The following is a 21,400-nucleotide window of genomic DNA, read 5'->3' on the forward strand; positions in this document are numbered from 1 at the left end:
GGCAGTTTTAATAAATATGGACAAAACATGTTCTTGTGCTGCAGCTTTCAGCTTCGTATATAAATATTTGAAATCAAATATGAATAATTTTCCCGTCTTTCCATCGTTTTAAGCCAATTAGTCAGCAGAATAATTAAAAGTAGCTAAAAAAAAAATTAAAAAAAACCCTTGGAATGATTTAAAAATTGAAATGTTTGCTTTGGTTCCTAAGTAACAGTGCACTTGATGACGATCATTTTCCTTCCAGAACGTGATGTCACAGTGCTTTCCCTGCAAGATTTGTAACTGAACATTAGCTTTCGGCTAATATTTAGTCTTCCGCTGAGAAGACTCGGGAACTCAGGCCTCTGTGCACTGATCATGATGGAGAAAACGTTTATGGAAACCAAGGGCTACACATATAAGTGTTCCCTTGCAGAAGGATCGTTTGGTAAAGTTGTAAAAGCAGAGTCAATTCATCTGAAGAAACTAGTCGCTATAAAGATTATTGGCCTGAACAAATACACCACCGTCAACAGAGAAAAGTTTGTCACTCAGGAAAAAGAAATTATTAGAACTTTAAAGCATCCCAACATCGTCAAAACCTATGATGTGTTTGAATCTCGCTCAGAAATGGTAAATATGAACACTTTTCTTTGCTTTGAGCTAATTCTTTGGAATGACAGAACCAAAAACACTGTTGGTTGGACAGCTACGGCTAAAGGGTTTGGCAGTGTTGCTGTTGTTATTATTATTGTTATTGTCACAATAACCTAATCGTATCATGCAACCTACATCCTTTGTTTTTTTTCTGTCAATTGGTAAAACACTGGCTAAATATAGTAGTAGCTTTAGAGTGCTAATACCTTTATTCCATTCTCGTGCCAACATGTTGAAAGCTAGTACAGAACCCGCAAGAGGACATGGGGGGAGGGGGTAGATGGGTGGGGGGTGGGGGGGGGGGGATTTAAAAAAAAGATTTTGAGAACCTGCAAACGTTTTGTGAGATCCTGTGAAATGTATGAAAAATCCAGAGTTCAGCTGTTCCACCAAATTATGCGACCCGTCATAATCTGTGAGCGCATTTCTCTGCATGTACGTCTTGAAGACAAAAACTAGCATGGAGCTCTGACATTATTATTATTATTATTATTATTATTAGGTCTGTGCAGTAAGGTCGTGGACTATGATGGCTATCATAACCTGTGTGATGCTAGCTATTTGAGGGTCAAATATTCTACTGCCCAGATTACGCAAACACTCTTCTTCTCCCTGGTCTATAAGATGTACATTCACAGAAATGCACGCTATCGCCCCCTGCAGTCACAGATTATGATGGGTCGCAGAACACTGCGCATGTTGCCAGCAGAAACCAGGCAAGATTACATCATTCGAACCATTTGAACTATTTATTTACAATTAGGCTGATAAAATAATTTATAACTTGCTGCCAGCACAGATCACCTTCTTTTTTTTTTTAAACTTATCACACCGTGATACACAGTTGTAGTGCGCTAACAACATGCTAGCTAACGTTAAGATGAATGCTGGTAGCCATGGCAACGAGTGAGAGTTTGAAGGCTCGCCGACTCCTTTTGCAGTCAAGCTGCATGTCCATCCGCAGTTTTTTTTTTAAAAATCATCCATCTATGATGAACTGAGCTAAAATTGCCAAGCCGGAATTTTAGCTCAGTTAAATTTTAGCTGCCAAGCTAAAATTGCCAAGTCATTCAAAAGCTGAATGAGTTTCCGTGTGATAAGATATCTCTTCAGATGTTCCTCACTTATATAAAAACCACGTCTTCTATCAAGCACTGTCTGTATACTTAAGTCCAAGCTCAGGACACTCTATGGGTGTCCTCCATTATGTCTCAGAATTGACCCTTTGGGTCTGACAAAAGTAAATTGGGATCTCAAGAAACTTTCATGGGCTCTCCATGAACTTGCAAAGGATCTCATACATGGGACTTGACACCCATGTACGGAGGGCTGAGGCCTTCGTATGTGGGGCATGCACTCTGATCTTGCGAAAGATCCTGATCCTTTACAAGATCAGGATCTTGTAAAGGATTCCGATCTTGCAAATTTAGAAAATTTTATCGATTTTAGAAAATCGCTAAGACTTTCTACATTTGCAAGATCGGGAAACTTTTGAATAATCTCAAGAAATGTTGGGGGGTTTTTTAAGGATTTTTTTTTACTCTAGTGGTTTTCACGTCACAGTAGATTGATAGGAAAGAGGGCTGTGAGGGAGGGGGAAGACATGCAGGAAAGGTCAAATGGCCTGGACTTGAACCCATGATGGCCGCATAGAGGCCATGGAGCCCTGGTAGGCTCTGTTCGTGGGTCACGCGCTCTGCCACCGCTGTACCCCGATCTTGGGAAACTCTCAGGATATCTTGAGATACTTTCACTTTCAAAGGATTTCAACAAACATTCACGGGATCTTGGTTAAAATTTAAGTCAACAGCCATAACTGAAAAGGCAGTCATTCTTTTCTTGCATATATGACGAGTCCAAAGTGCTGCATTGTCTGACTGATGAAATGATTCCTTTAGGTCTACGTGGTGATGGAGCTCTGCCCACAAGGAGACGTCGCAAAGCTCATTTCGGCCAGAGGGGCTCTAGATGAATGTTTCAGCTGCAGACTTTTCAAGCAGCTGTGTCTGGCCATTCAGTACCTTCATGGAATTAACATTGCTCACAAAGATATTAAATGTGAAAACCTTCTTTTGGACGTGCACTATAACCTCAAACTGTGTGACTTTGGCTTCAGCGAGAAGCTCACGTACGTCCAGGGCAAATTGGTGCCGAGTGACACCCACTGCGGCACCTTGCAATACGCGGCACCGGAGATCCTGAAAAACCTCTCGCACAACTCAAAGATCTCTGACGCGTGGAGCATGGGCATCGTGTTGTACAAGATGCTCTGCGGGTCGCTTCCCTTCACCACCACCAACACGACAAAACTAGTGCAGCTTCAAATGAAGCATAACATCAAGTTCCCAACTGGCTCGTCTGTTTCAAGTCAGGCGAAAGAGCTGATCCACAGCATTCTGCACCCCATGGTGGAGCACCGGATCACAGTGAGCAGGATGCTAGAGAGCCAGTGGGTGTTGATGTTGACTGTGGAAGACCGCGACGAGGGGACGGCGGCGAGCCAGACGGCACCTGTAAGTGAAATCAAAGAGGATAAGCTAACAATAAATAACTCGGACGCATAGAAAGGACTTTCCACTGCGGTCCCATGAGAACCACCGAAGTCGGACAATTTCAGGATTGTTCCCACGTTGAATAAATGTGAACCTTCTTAATTGGACTGGGTGGTGGTTTGATTCTTACATGCAGTAGAGTGAAACAAGTGATTTGCTCCGTACTGGCTTCTTTTGTTTTCTGTTTGATATTTCAAACAATTTTTTATTATTATTATTATTAAAATAAAGTCAACTTGTGAAAATACTCTGGCTGTCATCTCCTAAAAAAAAAAAAAAAAAGGTCATTGATATTTTCCCAGGCCTCCACAACTGACTGGCTCCCTTCTACGCAGAGAAGCAGCAGCTCCCCAACGATTGAGCTTGACGGCGGAGCCCAGACGCCCCGCAGAGAAAACGCGTTTTGTCCGCTCGCATCGCGATCCCGTTCTTTCGGTCATGACCCCAAACTCGTGACCAGCAGGTTCGAGGGTTGTCGCTGCGGCAGGCACCGACGCCCCGACACAGATCCAAAAAGCCGCCCTGGTGATGGGGCGGCGTGGAACGTGGCCGACTTGTACCTGATGTCCTCAGGCTTTCCTCGGAACGTGTTCGAAGTTCTCCCCGGAAGTGGGAGTTAAAGCTCACAAGATGTTCCCAGCAGATTATATCCACACAGAGGAAACGCTGGGGGGGCTTTATTGTCAATAACCTTCTAAATCCACCGTAAGCCAGAAAAAGACGGAAAAAGGAACTTTTGATTAACGCCACTCAAGGAAGACTAATAAATTCTCCAGCGACGCTCTCAATGTGACAAATCCATGGAGCGAACCGCCGGCGCAGCTCAACCCCCACCCACCCAATCTCCACCCCCCCGTGTACATCAAAGCCACTTCAACCAACCGCATTATAATAATGAAAACGGGTTATTGCACACTCAGATGCATAAACTAATTGCCAGATTCCAGAGTTCGAACATATGGCTCCGTGAACTGTGGCGTGGCTGAGCGACTGACGCCGTAAAAATCACAATCCGGTAATTAATGCCGATCCCCAAAGCGTTAATCAAACGATAAGCGCGCACATCTTACCTCTGAGAGCACAAATCACCTGAAGAGCTGACTCCTGTAGTCATTATGGCTGCACGGGTTGCTGCGTTTATGATCTGTTTACGCACCAAGAGGGCCAATTGCAGAGGCTCAAACAAAACCGCGTGTTTTCCCATCCTTTTAGTCTAATTGTCGCTTTTGGAGAAAATGCACTTAGTGTCGCCCTCACACCTAATGTGTTTGGAAAGTGCATTGGAATAAAACCCGGCGCGTTATAAGATGGGGGTCTAATGGCACCGTTGGCTTTATTAGCTAAACTGACACACACTCACACACACAGCTGACATTTATCTCAGGAAGGATTCTCATCAGGTTTTTTTCCATTGTCTCCTCCTTCACAGCGCCTTGCGTGCGGTTCTGGATGGCCGCCACCGGCGACCCTGAACAAAGAGGGGATTCTAATATATATACATATATATATTTTTAAATACTTCAGCTTACATGAATGAGTTGCAGCTGTTTATTTCCTGAGCCTTCAGGCTGTTCTGTAATGAACTGTGGAGGACAGTCTGGATGTCTGCTTACCTGGTGAATAAACATTTATTTGGGAAAAAGAAACATGATGTCGTTTGAAGAGAAAAGAGCCATTTAGCCTTCAGGGATCCAAACCCGCAAACAAATTATATGTTGGAAATGTATCCGATTGACCTTCCGTGTTCCGGTTTTACGGACACGTAATTAACGTACGAGCGAAATTTGATGCTTTATAATTAGCTCAAATGTCAGTGGGGGAAAAACAACAAGTTTTATTTATTAGAATGGCCGGGGAGAGAAGTGTTTTTCTGCTTTCCCGGTGACATCCTATTCATGTGCAAATCGTTTTTTTATCCATGCCGGCTGTAGTAATTGAAATAGCTGCATGTTGGGAGGCGCGCCGCTCTGAGCCAGGAGGAAGACGGAGAGACAAGATCCTCTGCAGAGTTTGCCTTCAAAAGCCACCTGGTGCTGATATGACTGTGTGGAGGCAGACGGCAGAGCAGCGTCCTGTTAGGTTCCCTGCTACACCATAGGGCCAAAAGGCCTAAATCTCCACCCTGACGACTCTGATGGCTCAAATTAGCATCCCTTCTTCAATTGTAAATGTGGTCGTTGACCGTCAGGCCAGAAGGTAGGAGTGTGAATAGTCCATGTTGGGGGTGGGTATCTATGATACCTGCAGGAGATCAGGTCTCCTGTAGGTAGTGCTCTTCAGTTTAGTTTTGAAGCATACATGAAGTGCAAAAAGTGTAAGCAAAAGAAATCTGGGAGACTTTGCACATGCAAATTTGCATGCAGCCTTTTGTGCTGTGGAGGATAAATAGGTGACTGCTGCTCCCTGCTGCCCTCTGGAAAGAGGTTCTGCAGCATCCGGTGCAGGCCCACCTGGTTCCAAAACAGCTTTTTCCTACTTGCCATCAGACTGCTGAACTCTTAACTGGACTGCACTCAAAAACTGGTCTCCACTTTATACCTTGCACATGTACAGAGCTAAATAACTTCTATTTTACTGTCAGTCCTGCACTTTATATTAAAAACACTTCAAGGGGCAAAACTATGTGTTCTCCAGGCATATAGTCCCATTTTGTAAATTAACCAAGTAACTATGTTATATTCAGTTGTTAAAAAAAATACTATGTAACTCAAATATGACTTAAATGAAATTTGACTTCATAATTTAACACCTTGAGATTAACATTTTGTCTCTTTAAAACCTCCTGCTCTTTCTGAAACTCTGCCTTCAGGAAGTCATCGCAACGTTTCTACCAGCGATGCGCTGAGAAGAAGCTCCTATCATGAGCTCAGCTGATGCGCGGTCCCACCAGGTGTTTGCTCATTGCTGCTGGCTAGTCTAAAGCAGTGGTTCCCAACCCCCGGGCCGCGGACCGTTACCGGTCTGTGGACCAATTGGTACCGGGCCACGCAAGAAATAATTAAATACTTCCGTTTTATGTGTTGAGTCTGGAGGATCTTTTATTTTGAAAATCCTTTAACCGGATTCTGTCGGTTACATCTTGTGCGCCAACATTGAGCCCACAAGCAGCAGCATGAGTTAGAAACAGCAGCAGCAGCATCGGTGTCGGTCGTCTCGACGTGCACCACCCCGGTCCCACAAATTTCCGAAGTCTTTCGCGCATCCCCCCCCCACCCCTCCTCTCCCCCTTGGGCCGCAGCAAATATGCGAAGTCTCGACCGGTCCGCGGTACTGAAAAGGTTGGGGACCACTGGTCTAAAGGAGCCGAGTGGGTTAGTCGTAGGAGAGGGCGGAAGCTTGGAAAGTGGCGTTTTCCACAGCTGAATGGTTGCCACGGGAGATTAAAGGATTTCTCAAACATGCATGAAAGAATCAAAGTAGCATTACAGGTATGTTTTTGATGAGAAAATGATATTGTAAGGTTGTGTAAAGCTAAAAAAAAGAAAAGAAGTAAATTTTACACAATTTTACGACTTTAGAAACACCCACAAAACCTCTAAATGCACTTTCTTTTCTTCTCTATTAACTTCATATTCAACACTTCTCGATGTGTCCACAATCCCTCATCCCACACGTTCTAACCCCACTGGATTATTTCACTTTGTCTCTAAGCAGTTTAATCTGAAATGACCCTTTGACTGAAAGTCAAATTGTTGACCTGCAGGCATGTGGTTTTAGGACATTTATCACGCAGACCTTCCACTAGACACACTTGAACCTCCTCCTGCTGTAGAGTATGTCATGGCGTTGTCAGCATTGGTTATACATAACCTCTACTTTTCCTGGATCCCTTCGATCAGTGCTACGCTTTCTACAGACGACGATATCACCTGCAAACATAGACTGTAGTGATCTTTGCCAGGCGCCGATGCCAAAATCCTGAACTGGGTACAAGAGGACCAATATTGATGAGCTGAACGACGTCCTTCCACGTGGCTGAGGTCAGACTGGCGACTTGGGCTTGTTTGGTTGCCGTACCCGGGTACCTTGAAATCACTCGAGTGGCTCAGCAACTTTTCATCCATAAAATCCATTGTGCTAATCCCGTTGCAATTCCAAAGTATTGTTGAGTCAGAGGCCGTTTGTTTGGCACCTGAAAGGTGACAAACATGCAGATGGTATTCAGAGATCTATGCGGCTGTGTACTTCTGCGAGCCTTGTTACCCTGAAGCAGTGCGGTGGAGGACAGAGAGACAAAATTCCTCTGCAGTGATTTGAGCCGGACATAAAAAGTCAAACTGGAAAAAAAAAACCCTCTACTTTTAAGCTTCTGCTACTAAATGCAGTTCTACAACCCACTGAATTATAGATGTGCTCGGTTTTTCTCGTGACTGTCAAAATCTCAGTGTAGCCTATTGAAATAGATGCACTAAAAACCCTTTAGTGCGGAGAGACGAGATCCTCTGCAGAGTTTGCCTTCAAAAGCCACCTGGTGCTGATATGACTGTGTGGAGGCAGTCCACACAGTCTGCCCCGAAACATGCAGCGGAACAAGCGGTCTTACATGTGAAGGTAAAGCTGTCGACTGCAAAAGACAATCTTGAAAGAGAAATTAAAGCAGGGCTGCCTTGGTGGAAGAGAGCGGTTGAGATGTATAAAACTACAGGAAGCTTAACACTGGACTGAAAATGTAACTATTTAACTCTTTGGAGCAATAAATACAGCAAGTTTTTCTATTTGGGAAGCCAAATTCTTCACAAAGAAGCTGCTCACTGCCTACCATTTGAATTCTAGAACATTGCATGCTGCTCCTGTGTTGCGCACGCTGGCATTTTTAAAGCATGTTTTTTACGGGTCTAAATGTAATAATATTAAGGTTATTTTGCGCTGTGACGGGGACATGTTACTTTTTGTCTTATTTTACGTTTTCTTACATATGAACCTTACAACTGTATATATACGTTCTATTGTCCTAAGAGGGCCTCCGTATGCTCAGATAACTATCAGGCAAATTAGTCAAGGAGCGTAAGTTTCTATTTCTATTAGAAGGTGCCATTCTCCCCAGCTGAGCAATCTGTTCACTAAGTAATGGCTTGAGATTCGTTAATGTAATCACTGGGTCATTGCTGTGATGTCAAAAACTGTGCTAATACCGTTGCTGTAGTGCATTATTATGAAGGCTACATGAGAACCTGAAAACTCATGTGGCAGAAGTTTTCAAGTTGGCCAAATAAGAATTTGTTCACCAGGCTACAAGTTTTTATTGTGTGTTATTTTCTTATGGATTTATGTCTCCTAAAGGCTATAAAACAAAAGGTCGACACACCATAATGCGACAAGATCACTGGTTTCCACTCAATTCTCCCCATTCCTTGCTGCTGGTCATGTTTCCGGTCAAATGTTCATTTGCTGTAAGTTTGTCAAAGTAGCAGTATTAAGTGGAATTGACTTTTCTGAGCTTTACGTCACATTATAATGTTATTGCTTTGTCAAAAGCACACCTGGAGTGTTGCTCTGATTCTTTCCTCTGTGTGTGAGAAATCATTTAATCTCCCATGGCAACCATTCAGCTCTGCTAAATGCCTGGTTGGACGTAGCCCCGCCTTCCAGACGAAGCTTCTCCTTGGAGTTGCAGTTTCCAAGCCTCCATCCCACAGAGCAGCCCTCCCCCACGACTCCCTTACTCAGCTCCCTCAGACTAGCCAGCAGCAATTAGCAAACACCTGGTGGAGCTGTTCATCTGCTGAGCTCATAATAGGAGCTGCTACTTAGTGCAGCGCTGGTAAAAACGTTGCTAAAGGGTTAACAGAGGAGTAATGTGATGACTTCCTGAAGGCGGAGTTTCAGAAAGAGTAGGAGCTTCTTAAAGAGACAGAGACTCGATTTCAAGGTGTTTATTTCTTTTAAGTCATACTTGACATATATAGCATTTTTAGAACAACTGAAAATAACATAGTTACTTTATAGTACTATAAAATGTCACTAAATGCTTGGAAAAACACATAATACTGAAGTGAACTTGCCTTCTTTTTGACTAGCAGTTCACAGCAGCAGTTTTGGGGAAAAGCAGCTCCACACTGCTGTACCGGCACGTCGTTCCGACATCAAGCAGTCGGCATGAATCGCTAGGTAATGTGCGTCAGCTGATAAACTTTGTGAAACCTTGGCACACCCTGGTGCCGGTAACTGACCAGTGTCGGGGGGGGGGGGGGGACACGCGTTCTCTGCGTCTGAAACGAGACACACAGAATCCTAAAAACGTAAAGGTGTGAAACCTGGAGGATAATTGCTCGGCATTGCAGCGTGGGACGCAGAACCTTCCACACCAAAACCCCGAAGGTGTTAATAGAGCAGAACGAAGGGCAACAAATCCCCACGAGTCGCTTTCTCCTTTTGTTATTGCCAAACTTTTACACTCCAACACTTTTGGTATTGATTGCCAATCCTTCCCGGCTATCATGTATATTCTGATGCTTTCTTGTTAATCTGCACACGAAATGCAGCCTTATGCCAGGGAGGAGGCTGTGCAACAACAACAACAACAAAAAAAACCCCTCCACTTCTTTGATTTAGCTTACTGAAGCATGGGGACTCACGCCTTGCACCGGTGTTCATTTCATACTCCCATTTGTATCGCACATTTGGAATGCAGATGAGCTGGTATTTTAGCTCTGTCTGTCTGGCTTTGTCCTAATGAGGCATCGGCAAATGGGTTTCCATTATTCTGGATGTGGCGCTCCGAGGGCCCCGGGTTGACTTGTGTTGACAAAAACCAGGAAGATAACTTTAATGAGCTCAAGCTGGGTGTTTTCCATTTCAGATGTGGCGATAAAACCCTTGTCATTAGGACAGATAACTTCAAAAGTCCCCCGTGATAAGTGAGCTCTTTAGATTTGCCTCCAGGCCTCTGGTGTTCTAACGGTAAACTGCTGCCTCAAAGTGCTTACTTACACTTTTAAATGAGCGCGGAGCCGCCGTGTGTCATTCTCTTCTGAGCAAATATTTGTTCTGCTGCCCCAGCAGGAATTTCGCTCTATTTTGAGGCCGTCTGTGAAGCGGCGCCCACCTTCTCTCCATGATGTTATCACAGAGCCAGCCTCGCGAGCTGCAGGCGCGCACACGACTTCTCCCCTCCCCTTTCGACGGCTCTGAGGGGACGTGGGATCCCAGGGATTGATGGAACCCCTCGCCTGCACTTTGAGCCTCTGCGGCCTCTCCGCTAGCCTCCGACGGCCATTAGGCGAAGAAAGGCTCTCCGCATTTCGGCCGCAAATAACAGCGAGAGCCGTCTGAAGCTGCGTGTGCTCCGCGCGGCGAGAGGTCCTTGAAAATGTACTTACCCATAAAGTAAGGCTGCCTCAAACAAAAGGTTGGGAGCGAGGTGAGCGCTTGCCTCTAAGCGAACTTTGTTCGGTTTCAGACGCTTTCACTGCAGCTCTTTGTTGAGGAGGGCTCTGCCAAGGTTAACAAGCCGAGTTCATTTTGCACTGAAAAGCTGACTGGAGAGCACATTGTGGCGCTGCTGGGTGAAAACACTCAAATTAGCAATGCAACGAAAAGATGATATGAAAGGGGAAGTGTTATGTATTATAGAGCAGTTTTATAGCACAATCAAGTGACTTACCTTCAGTTGTTATAAAAATGCTAAATATGTCAAATATGACTTAAAAGAATTTTTACTTCGCAATTCAACACCTTGAAATGCCTTTGTCTCTTTAAGAAACTCCTGCTCTTTCTGAAGCTCTGCGTTCAGGAAGTCGTCACAACATGGCTCCTCTATTAACCCTTTAAAAATGTTTTAACCAGTTTAAGTAGCTCCTATCATGAGCTCGGCAGATATTCAGTTCCAGCAGGTGTTTGCTAATTGCTGTTGGCTAGTCTGAAGGAGCTGGGTGGGGTTGTGAGGCGAAAGGTGGAGCTGCGTCTCAAAGTCCAGGATAGGTCCACCCAGGTGTTTTGCCCAGCTGAATGGTTGCCATGGAGATTAAAAGCATGAAAGAACCAAATTAACACTCCAGATATGTATTTGATGAGGGAATGACATTGTAACACAATGTAAAGCTCAAAAAGGTCGACTTTGCACAACGCCGCCCCTTTAAAACAACAAATTGAGCACAAACGTGCAACGCTTTGATCCTCTCCTGTTTACATCTTCGCGTTTGGTATGTTAGCGATTAGAGCTCAGAGAATTATCCTCTTTTTACCAGCAGAGTTACTCTAAACAGGTCATCATACTATGTTGTGGTATTTATGGCTCATCCCTCCAAAGTTTCCAAAAAAGGATCCTTCAATTTTTTATTTATTTATTTATTTAAATGAGGCTGCAAGAAAATTGTTACAAGAAAGACAAATTTGATTGTTTGAATATTTGTTCTGTTGCAAAAAACACACAAAACAAAACACAGATAGTAATTCTCTGGGCTAAAGAACGTTTCTCTTATGAATGATGAGCAGTTGACTGCATAATGCATTTTTACTTAGCATGAGTGTTTCCAAGGAAAGACCAGAATGTCTGAAAGGTGCGTAGGTACTGGTGGGATTCAATTAAAAGTGTTCTTTATCAAATTAATTGCAGGATCTATAATTAATTAATTGCAAATAATTGCATTTTAATCAAACAACACGTTGAAAAAGCAAGCGACATGTTCAATTCGAAAACCGTTTTGCAGCCAAAATATTGAAGGAATGGATAAATGAGCTCTACAACTAAGATATGTATTGTTTTAAATGTATCATTTATGCCACTATGTCCGTTCTGCCTTCCAGTGTTTCAGGAACAGATCAATCATGGAACTTCTTTAAAAATGTGGACTGTGGATGCTAACGTTAGCGTTGAGGACGTTTGAGCCGCTGCTACATATTTAGCATTGAGATGCTATTTTAGGCTTTTATGTCTGCACTGACAGGCTAACTGCTTTTAGCACAACTTGGAACACTGCAACTGTGTTTTCCGGCGTCCAAAGGCTGGAAAACCCAGTTAACCACCAAATGAACTGGTGGTTCATTTTGGTTTGAAGCAGAAATTAAGCTCCGTTGGGCCAAGAGAAGCAGCTCTGTCGTCTATCGCTGTCGTCTGTGGATCTCGCTTGTGCGTCAGATTTATGGGCGTACCAGAAACGTGTAAATACAAAGGTTCCGTCTGGAATCATTGTACATAAAAAAAAAAAAGCCAAAAAAAAAAAATGCAACTAATTACATTATGTTTTTAATTTTTAAATCTATGTAATTAATTCAAAATGTACACATTGTAAGCTACATTAATCAATGATGATTTTGTCCGTTATTTACTGCCAAACAGGCATAATTTGTCATTCCGGATGTCTTACAGATTTTGTCTTGTACTATGTGATGCTCCAGAGTCCAGGATCACTGATGCAAATGCTTCGCTATGGAAACCCATTCAGCGTAGCCCTTTTATATACTTTTTTTTTCTAAATGGAAGGAAACATGAGGTTTGGATTTGTGTTGCTGTAGACTCTGTAAAGCATAAACAGCAAAGCTATTTCACGACCAGACTTATTGCGCAATCGGGGTCCTATCACAGCATCACGCTGGGATTCCCAGAGCTCCTTTCTTCCACAAATGTTGGCAGCAACAGTTTGAATGCCTAGGTGCTAAATTCAACACACCAGTGGCCATGAAAGTTATTGGAACAAATAAATTCAACGGTCCGGACGGGCGCGCAGACACGCGGGCCATCGGAGTGTGTTCCTGACTCGACACGCTGAGCTACAGTCTTCAGTAATCCTACACATTTCTCAACCCGGCAATATTTTCACGTGGAACGGCTTGTGGTGCAGTTGTGTTTTGGTGGGACTTGTAGCTTGTTTCAGGTAATCGGGTGAGGACAAGAGATTGTAAAATTCAAGCCCTTCTCCTCTTTGTGTTATTCACAGGACTGTCTGGGGGATATGAGAGCAGGTCACATGACCCAAACAGGAAACTGCAGCAGCTAATGCAGCCTCTTTGACACTTAGGGTGGCATTTGCTTTGCTTTCGATTGTAAATGAATAAAACTGCCTGGCTTGTTAGAGAGAAAACATTGATTTTGATACTGTGAATGACTGATGTTTCATTTCACCTCTTTGCACTTTGGCGGTTTCACATTGCCTAGTCAGCATTTCTGATGTTTTCATTACAAATGTACGCAAATCTTTGTCAATATTCTGCTAATGTAAAAAAACAACAACAACAAAAAACACAATTTCACAATTGTGGCGTTTCCATTAAATAAGAAGTCAAATTAATGTCACGCATGTGTAAGCCGTAAGTCATTTAAATTCGTGGCAGTGAAGGATGTAAACAGCTACATAAGATATATGAGCCATGGTGCTAGCGCTCATCCTCTATTGACCAATCAGAGGAGACGTCAGTGTCTTATTCAGGTATTGGAGCAACAAGCCCCGCCTACTTAGGAGCGGCCAAGTATGCGGCGTTTTGGGGAAATTTTACAGAAGAGCTGTGGATTGAAAACGTTCAAAATGACACACAACCAGCTGCACATTGTCAGAAAAAAAGCAAAACCAAACCACCATCCTCCAACTACTTCCTGTCGTCCTCTTTTCCGTTTCTGACAGTAGTAACATCCGGTTGTTGATCATGTGACTCCTGTGATGCGAAATAAACCAATTTTATTACGGCCAAACAAACCCGCCTCATTGTAGCGCCAAAACCTTTTACCGTGTTTCCATTGCGCAAATTAATTTTCGTGATTTGAATTTGCGAAATTTGACAGTCAGCGGAGAAGCAGCGAGTGTAAGAGCAATAAAGATGTCTACATGAAGTAAGCTCACTCCAGCCCACCAAAAATATAACAAGCTATTTCCTTTTCATATAAAAGGAACTGAACTGAGCAGTACTGCTAGATTATCTGCTGTTCCTTTAAACTCTCCTTCTCCTGTGCAGCAAAATTCAGAAATATATCAAGTTTTTTTTTTGTTGTTGTTTTTTTCCCCTTCCTCATGCATTGTGTATGCTGTTGCATATTGAACACATGCCAAAGTAAAGCTGGGTTTCAGAACGCTGCTGGCAGCAGAAACACAAAAACAGCTCAGCTAGCGTCGATCCGCTCTCCACCGCCTGGACCATCACGACTCATTAACCTGAAGCCCCGGCGCAGCTCAGAGGCCCTGAGCCGCCTCGCACAACACAACCGTTCCCGCTTCGAATGATCTCTGGATCAGAAACTCTGCATTAATGATAACGTGCGCCTAATTTGCATTTGCTCCCGTGTTGTTCATGCTTGGAAGTCCGGCGGAGGTGCGCTGCGGACGTCTTCAAGATCAATTTTGACTTGGGTCCAATCAAACTTTTATTTTTCTTTTTTTTTTTCCGGAGAAAAACTGTGACTGTGGGGACATCCACTTATTAGAATTTACCACGACGTGACCTTATTACCCCGCAGGCATGACGGCATAATTTTTGTTGTTGTTTTTGCCTGACCCTGTTGCATATGTATTTAAAATTTCCAAATGTGCTGTTAATAGATGCTGCGACTCTGAAGCCGACTGCTTTTTGCCTTGAGCCAGTTGTACTATTAACTTTTGGAAAAGAGCTGTGATTGGGGGGGAAACAAAACCATTTAGTTCAGCTGCAAATAAATTTACATGAGCATATTTGTATTCATGTGTTTAAATGTACCGTTCGTAACTAGAATGTTAATGTTCCCTGTTTTCTACAGATATGTTGTTAACAAATGTCAAATACACAGTGACAGTGGTGGACACGTATTTATATTATATTTTCATGGAATAATAGGCACTGATGCAGGTGGAAAGTGGCTTCAGGTAATACCTGTTTTCTGTAATATTATTATTATGAATGACTCTACCGAGCTTTATTAAAGGGGCGATTTGATGCAAATTAAATTTGTTATATCATGTTATAATGTTATTTCCTCATCAAAAACAGACCTGGAGTGGTGCCTTAATTCTTTTATGGATGTTGGAGAAATGCTTTAACGTGCCATGACAGCCATCCATCTGTGCGAGACGCCTGGGTGGACCTAGCTCCGCCTTTGAGGACGGAGCTCCTCTTCTTTTCAAGGACGACGCTCCTCTCCGAAACTGCAGTTTCCAAACTGCCCTGTGACTTTTCCACTCAGCTAGCAGGAGCAATTAGCAAACACCTGGTAGAACTGCGCAACAGCTCATTATGCTAGCTGCGTCTCAGTGTAACGCTGTGAAGCAGCTAGTAAAACCGTTGTTAAAGGGTTAATAGAGGAGCCATGTTGTGATGACGTCCTGGAGGGAGAGTTTCAGAAAGAGTAAGAGTTTTTTAAAGACACAGAGGCCCAATTTCAAGGTGTTAAATTATGATGTAAATTTTCTTCTAATTAGCATTAACTGACTTTAACATGGTTACTTGATTGCGCTACAAAATTGCACTATGTGCCTGGAGAACGCATAATGCTGCTCCCTATGCTGTTCTTTAAAAATTCAGTATTTTGAGCTTTATGAAATTCTGCATCCATAAATGTTTTAGTAATATCTAATTTTGTTTATTTTTAAAGCCATGCCTTATTCTGTTTGGAGCAGGTTAGTATTAACTGCATGTTTTTAGGACTTGATTTCATTTTTAAACCTGCTCAGTCTTAATCTGTTGCGTTTTTCTTAATGTACATTGTTTTTAATTCCTTAGTATAAGCATGTTGAGTTGTCTTTGGCTGACAGGTGCTATGTAAACACATTTGCCTGGCGTTATTTGCAATTTTTCAAACATTGCATGGCCTGAACTTTGATAAGAAATAGCTGAAACCTCTTAGATGATTGGCCGCGTCTTATATGTTTTACAATTGTGAATAATCTTTCTTAAAGTAGAACAATGGACAGCAATATGGACTTCATTATTAGCCTTCTCAGATTGATTGGTAACTGATCTCCTCAAGTCATTAGTTATGGTTTTCCTTCTTGACATCATATTAAAACACACCTCCACACTTCAGTCGGGCAAATTGATAAAATCCTCTGCTTTTCCAGAGCTGGTCATAATTGCTGATGTTCCATTTTTAGGCGCAATTTAATTATCACCACCAGTTCACTTTTTTTTTTAGATAAATGCTAAACTCAGCAGGCTGGCTTTAACTTTGATTTTTTTTAAAAAAAAAGACAGTTTAGAATCTATTGTGTTTTTGTACCTTGAGGTTAGATTTTAATTACTTCAGAATGCAATAATGAAAAGATCATTTTTACTATGTAAGTACTATATGTGGAGAAGGGTCTTCTTTCTTCTGTTGACATTGTAAATATATGCAATTTGCAGAAACCAGGATAAGGTCTTTGCTAATTTTGAGAAATATAGAGATGTTGCTATCAGACGCAGATGAGTCACTGGTTTAAGAAGACCAGATTAATACAGAGAATATAGTTTTTTATGATTTTTTAAATTATTTACTTTTGCTCTGCGACAGACTGGCGACCTGTCCAGGGTGAACCCCGCCTCTCGCCCGAAACGTTTGCTGGAGATAGACACCAGCACCTCCCGACCCCACTAGGGACAAGGGTGTACAGAAAATGGATGGATGGATTTATTTTTGCTTGTTTTTTTTGCTGTGTAATATATGAATAGCATCCCAAGCCACACTCCATTCCAGTAGGTGGCAGCAAAATACATCTAAACGTCGTTGCTTGCCAACCTCCTTAAGGAAGAAGAAGAGCTCCACTGTTTGCTTCTGTAGGCTGATAGCCTGGAAGATCTTGAGAATTAGCTGGACAAACTTGGAAATTGGTAATATTGTTGTACAACATGGAAAAATGACTGAAAAATCCCTTTAAATTGTAGCTTTAAGCTACCTGATTACTATACAATATTATACTTTGTGTTGCACTATTTGACCAATAGTACTGCAGCGGAGACAGGATCACATTTGGTCACTTTCTTGTTTTTATTTTTATTGTATTTTTCCCAAAAAAAAGTGCAAAATTTGGTTCTTTTGCAAATTTGAGTTCATAACATTCCAGTGAGTGAATTCTAGTGCGTGTACTTTCCTCTGTCTCTCTAACTATCAAGGGTATTTGACGTAGCCTACCTCGTGGGTTGCACTTGTCTTTTTTCATTACTATTATCTTGTCATCTTTCTGCCACCAACACCAATCAATTTTATTTGACTTTAATAAGACGGTCGAGAACAAATCGGTCCAGAATTGTCAATCGGAATGAAAACGATGCATGATTTATGAAGTCTTTGCAATAAGAAAATTTAGAGCGGCCCAGTGTGCAGTCACATTCAGGCCCCTGATTCTGTGCCTTGTATTAAAAACCTTTCACCGCAATTATAGCTGTGAGTCTGTGCAGAGACTCATTCTTCATTGCATAAAAGCTCAGTCTGAGCCAGAATTAAGATTAAGAAGTGAAAATCAACTTTTTAAATCTTACTATCGGTTTTAAAAGTGGGTTAAAGTCTGAACCTTGACACATGAGGACGATTTCATCTAGAGTTGCTGAACTCTGCACATTGACTTGTAATACATTCGTTACATATTAGTAACTCATACACTCTGCTTTGATAATATTACTTAAGTAATGACCTACCTGGCCTCCTCTGAGCTCCTTCAGACTAGTCAGCAGCAATTAGCAAACACCTGGTGGAACTGCACACCATCTCAGCTCGTTATAGGAGCTGATTCTCAGAGCAACTCTGGTAAAAACGTTGTTAAAGACTTAATAGAGGAGCCAAGTCATCGCCTTCACGATGACTTCGTGAAGGCGGAGCTTCAGCAAGAGCAGGAGTTTTTAAAGAGACAGAGCCCCAATTTCAAGGCTTTAAACCAGGAAGTATTTTTATAACAACTGAAAGTAACACAGTTACTTGATTGTGCTATAAAATGGGACCAAGTGCTTGGAAGCCAACACAACACAGCCATTTTAAAGAAACTCAGTGTTTCGGTTCTTTTGCACTTTTCTGGAAGTTTGTTCCAGACATGTAATCATATGCAGTTCTTTACTAGTCATACCAAAGAGTCTTTTACAGTACCACTCTTTTTTTGTTTGTTTGTTTGTTTACTATGTAGACCTTAGAATACCCAGAGTCCAGGAACAGAGAAACATTTTTTGGGTCCATTAAACAAATAGTCTGGTCGGACCATTTGTCAACCACTGTCCTCCCTCAGCCTTTTACTGGGGGTCAGTGGGAATAATTTTAGAATTAAGTTATTACTGATAAATACTGGCAACAACTTTAGTATTATTGATTGCAACATCGGCAAGTTTTATTGCCTGTATACCAAGGTCCTGCTACAGAAACTGCAGCTCTTAATTAAAAAGGAAAAGCCAAGGGAAGTATTTTAGAAAAGTTATTACTGATAAAGATGTTCAGTAGCTTGCGCGTTACAAGTTGGCTGCTACCGGTTTGTTTCCTTTGGGCTTGTTCTTGTAAATCTTGTTGCTTCTCTCCGGAGTTCTGGCAAAGCTGCATTAGAGCAAAGAGGGGCGGGAGGGTGAATAAATATACCACCACACTTTTCAGAGTCTCTAGTTTAAAAAAAAAAAGAAAAAACAACTTAAAGATTTTCTTAAAAATTACTGGTGTCGGTCTGCTACACAAAATCAGACCAAAACACAAAGACGTTTGTGGTTGTATCACAAAAAAAATTTCACTTGATTCTCATCTCCCTTTAGTTGTCCGTCTGGAATTTCTTCAATTAAAGTTGAAGCAAAGGGAATGCTGAAGACAATTTTTTTGCTGGCATAGATATTGTGGCCTTAACGGCCACAGTGGGAGATGATTGATTACAGCTTGTAAGTTTCGTATCGTAGCTTCTGACTTCTGTTTTCCAGGTACATAGTGCCATTTTATAGCACAATGAAGTAACTGTCACCTTCAGTTGTTGGCCTATATGCTATATTTATCACATATAACTAAAAAGACATTTTATATCATAATTTAGTGCCTTGAAATTGGGCCTCTGTCTGTTTTAAAAACTTCTGCTCTTTCTGAAACTCCGCCTTCAGGACGTCATCACAACGTGGCTCCTCTGTTAACCCCTTAACAACGTTCTTACCAGCGTCGCACTGAAGTTTTATGAGCTCAGCAGAAGCGCAGTTCTACCAGTACCGGCTAGTCTGAAGGAGCCGAGTGGGGCTGCTCTGTGAGGCAGAAGCTCAGAAACGGGGAAACGGCAGCTCTGAGGAGGAGCTTTGTCCTCAAAGGCGGGGCTAGGTCCACCCAGACGTTTTGCACAGCGGAATGGTTGCCATGGGAGATTAAAGTATTTCTAAACATGCATGAAAGATCAAGGCTCCAGGTGTGTTTTTGATGTGGGGAATAACATTATAACATGATGTAAATAAATTTTAAAAAGTATTTTATTGCATATTACTACCTTTTTAAAAGCATTGTGAATAAAACCACCATTTTGTGAGTGAAAGGCATGAAGGGAATCTGAGGCATCCACCTTCTGTAATTAATTAAACCTATTGTTTGTTGAGCTCAACATGGACGTCCAGCTCCAACTCCAGCCATTCTGGCAAAGACAGATGGATTTCTGTAACGAGTGTTGTGTTGCTGGAAACGGAGTGAAAGGAAAAAGCGTCGCCCCGCCGCACAGTTGCTTTTCAACTATCCCCCTGAAAATCCACCAGGAGCCTTTGCTTCCCCCCCACCGTAACAAGTTTCCTGTGGGCTTACGAGTGAGAGGCTCAGATTAACTGATAAGCAGGCAGACAGATTTTCACAGAGGCGAGGGAGAGGAGGAGAAGAGCACATGAAAAGAGCAAAGACTTTCCATTCAACTAAGAAGCTTACTCCGAGTCAAAGGACTCCTTTTGGTGTCCGACGGTTCCTTATGAATGCTGACAGGATAGATTATCTTGACAGCAAAGGGGGTCAGAAAGAATGTCATGTCATGTCTGTCTTTGAGGGCAACAACACCCCCCAACCCCCTCCTCCCCAAACAATTCCTCCCATCAATATGCCTCCCTGTGCAATAAGTCATCGCCAGAAATAAAATGTTACATGACGTCGCCGGTGAAAAGGTGTTTAGCTATTTTTGTCGGAGACAGAGGCTCTTTGTTGTAGAGGGAAGAAAAAAAAGAGACACTTTGATAGAAAGGAAGATGATGTGTGAGTCTTTCATGGCCTGTTGGTGGCTAACGGTGGCTCTGTTTAAGCAAATCAGTGTCTTAATATTGATGTAGTGTCGCATATTGTTCTTTAATCTGAGCCGCATGCTGTCATGGAGCAGCATGTGGTTTACATTGTTACTGTACGTGCAGATTAAAAACAGTGATCTACTGTAGTGCTTGCCTAGATTGCTATACGCTTTTCTGGGTAACAATAAATAATTTTTTCAGATCAGGCTAAAGATTATGACCACTCTCCGATAATATCTTTTTCATCTGACCTGTTAGTGGGGTATATTGTTACAGACCACATAGACTATAAAGGGGCAGTATTATATGAGCTTTGTCCTCGAAAGCAGAGCTAAGTCCACCCAGGCGTTTTGCATAGCTGAATGGTTGCCACGGGAGATTTAAGGTTTTCTCAAAAATGCATGAAAGAATCGAGGTGACACTCAAGGTAAATGTTTGATGACAGATAGCATTATAACATTATTTAAAGCTCAAAAAAGTCAATTTTACATAGTATTGTCCCCTTAAGGCTGCAGTAGGTAATAATTTGTTTTACAAAAATATATTTTTTCTCTATTTGTTAAAACTGTCATCATGTCATGACAGTATGATATGAGACAGATAATCTGTGAAAAAAATCGATCCCCTCCACGTCCTCACTGTGGTTCTGCTGCCATCTGCCACAGGTTCTCATTCAGAACCAACCAATCAGTGCCAGCAGGAGGGCCTCATCGCAGACTATCAAGCTTGTGTACACATTGTTCACACACTTTGTCTTACAAAACTTGGACATACACACTAAGTTTAAGGTGGTCATAATCTTATGCTTGTCCGTACACTATATGATGCTCTATTTGCAAACATAATTCCAGAAAATACTTCAGTTTAAACTCCCCACCCCCAGAAAAACCACAAGTAGGATCAGTCGAATGTAAAGTAGAAGTAACAGAAATGCATATTTAGCATGCAAACCATTTCCTCACCGAGTGGCTTAATAAGAGCAAGCTGTCCAGTTGATCAGTTTAATCAGACAGGGAAAAGAAGTCCAATAGTGTTTGAACTGTCTGACTAAAAGCTGTGCTAGTCATCAGATCAACAACACGACACCAGATAAATCAGTGTATCGCCCCAGAACGTGGGCGAGCCAGCATTTCAAACAATGA

General features: G+C 42.2%; 1 protein-coding gene across 1 annotated transcript; it reads left to right on the forward strand.

Annotated features, from left to right (window-relative positions):
• Positions 1-343: 343 nt before the first annotated feature.
• Positions 344-3,203, forward strand: tssk6 (testis-specific serine kinase 6). The gene is made up of 2 exons (XM_032564723.1): positions 344-615; positions 2,538-3,203. The coding sequence occupies exons 1-2, from the start codon at positions 361-363 to the stop codon at positions 3,201-3,203; spliced, it is 921 nt and encodes a 306-aa protein (XP_032420614.1). The 5' UTR covers positions 344-360.
• The last annotated feature ends 18,197 nt before the right edge of the window (positions 3,204-21,400 follow it).

This window comes from Xiphophorus hellerii, chromosome 6 (genome assembly GCF_003331165.1).
Source record: "Xiphophorus hellerii strain 12219 chromosome 6, Xiphophorus_hellerii-4.1, whole genome shotgun sequence".
NCBI lineage: Eukaryota > Metazoa > Chordata > Actinopteri > Cyprinodontiformes > Poeciliidae > Xiphophorus > Xiphophorus hellerii.

Excerpts from the sequence above, each read along its gene's own strand:
- tssk6 (XM_032564723.1), top strand. The coding sequence starts at position 361 with ATGATGGAGAAAACGTTTATGGAAACCAAGGGCTACACATATAAGTGT. Across the intron at positions 616-2,537 it reads TTGAATCTCGCTCAGAAATG|GTCTACGTGGTGATGGAGCT; the intron begins GTAAATATGAAC and ends TGATTCCTTTAG.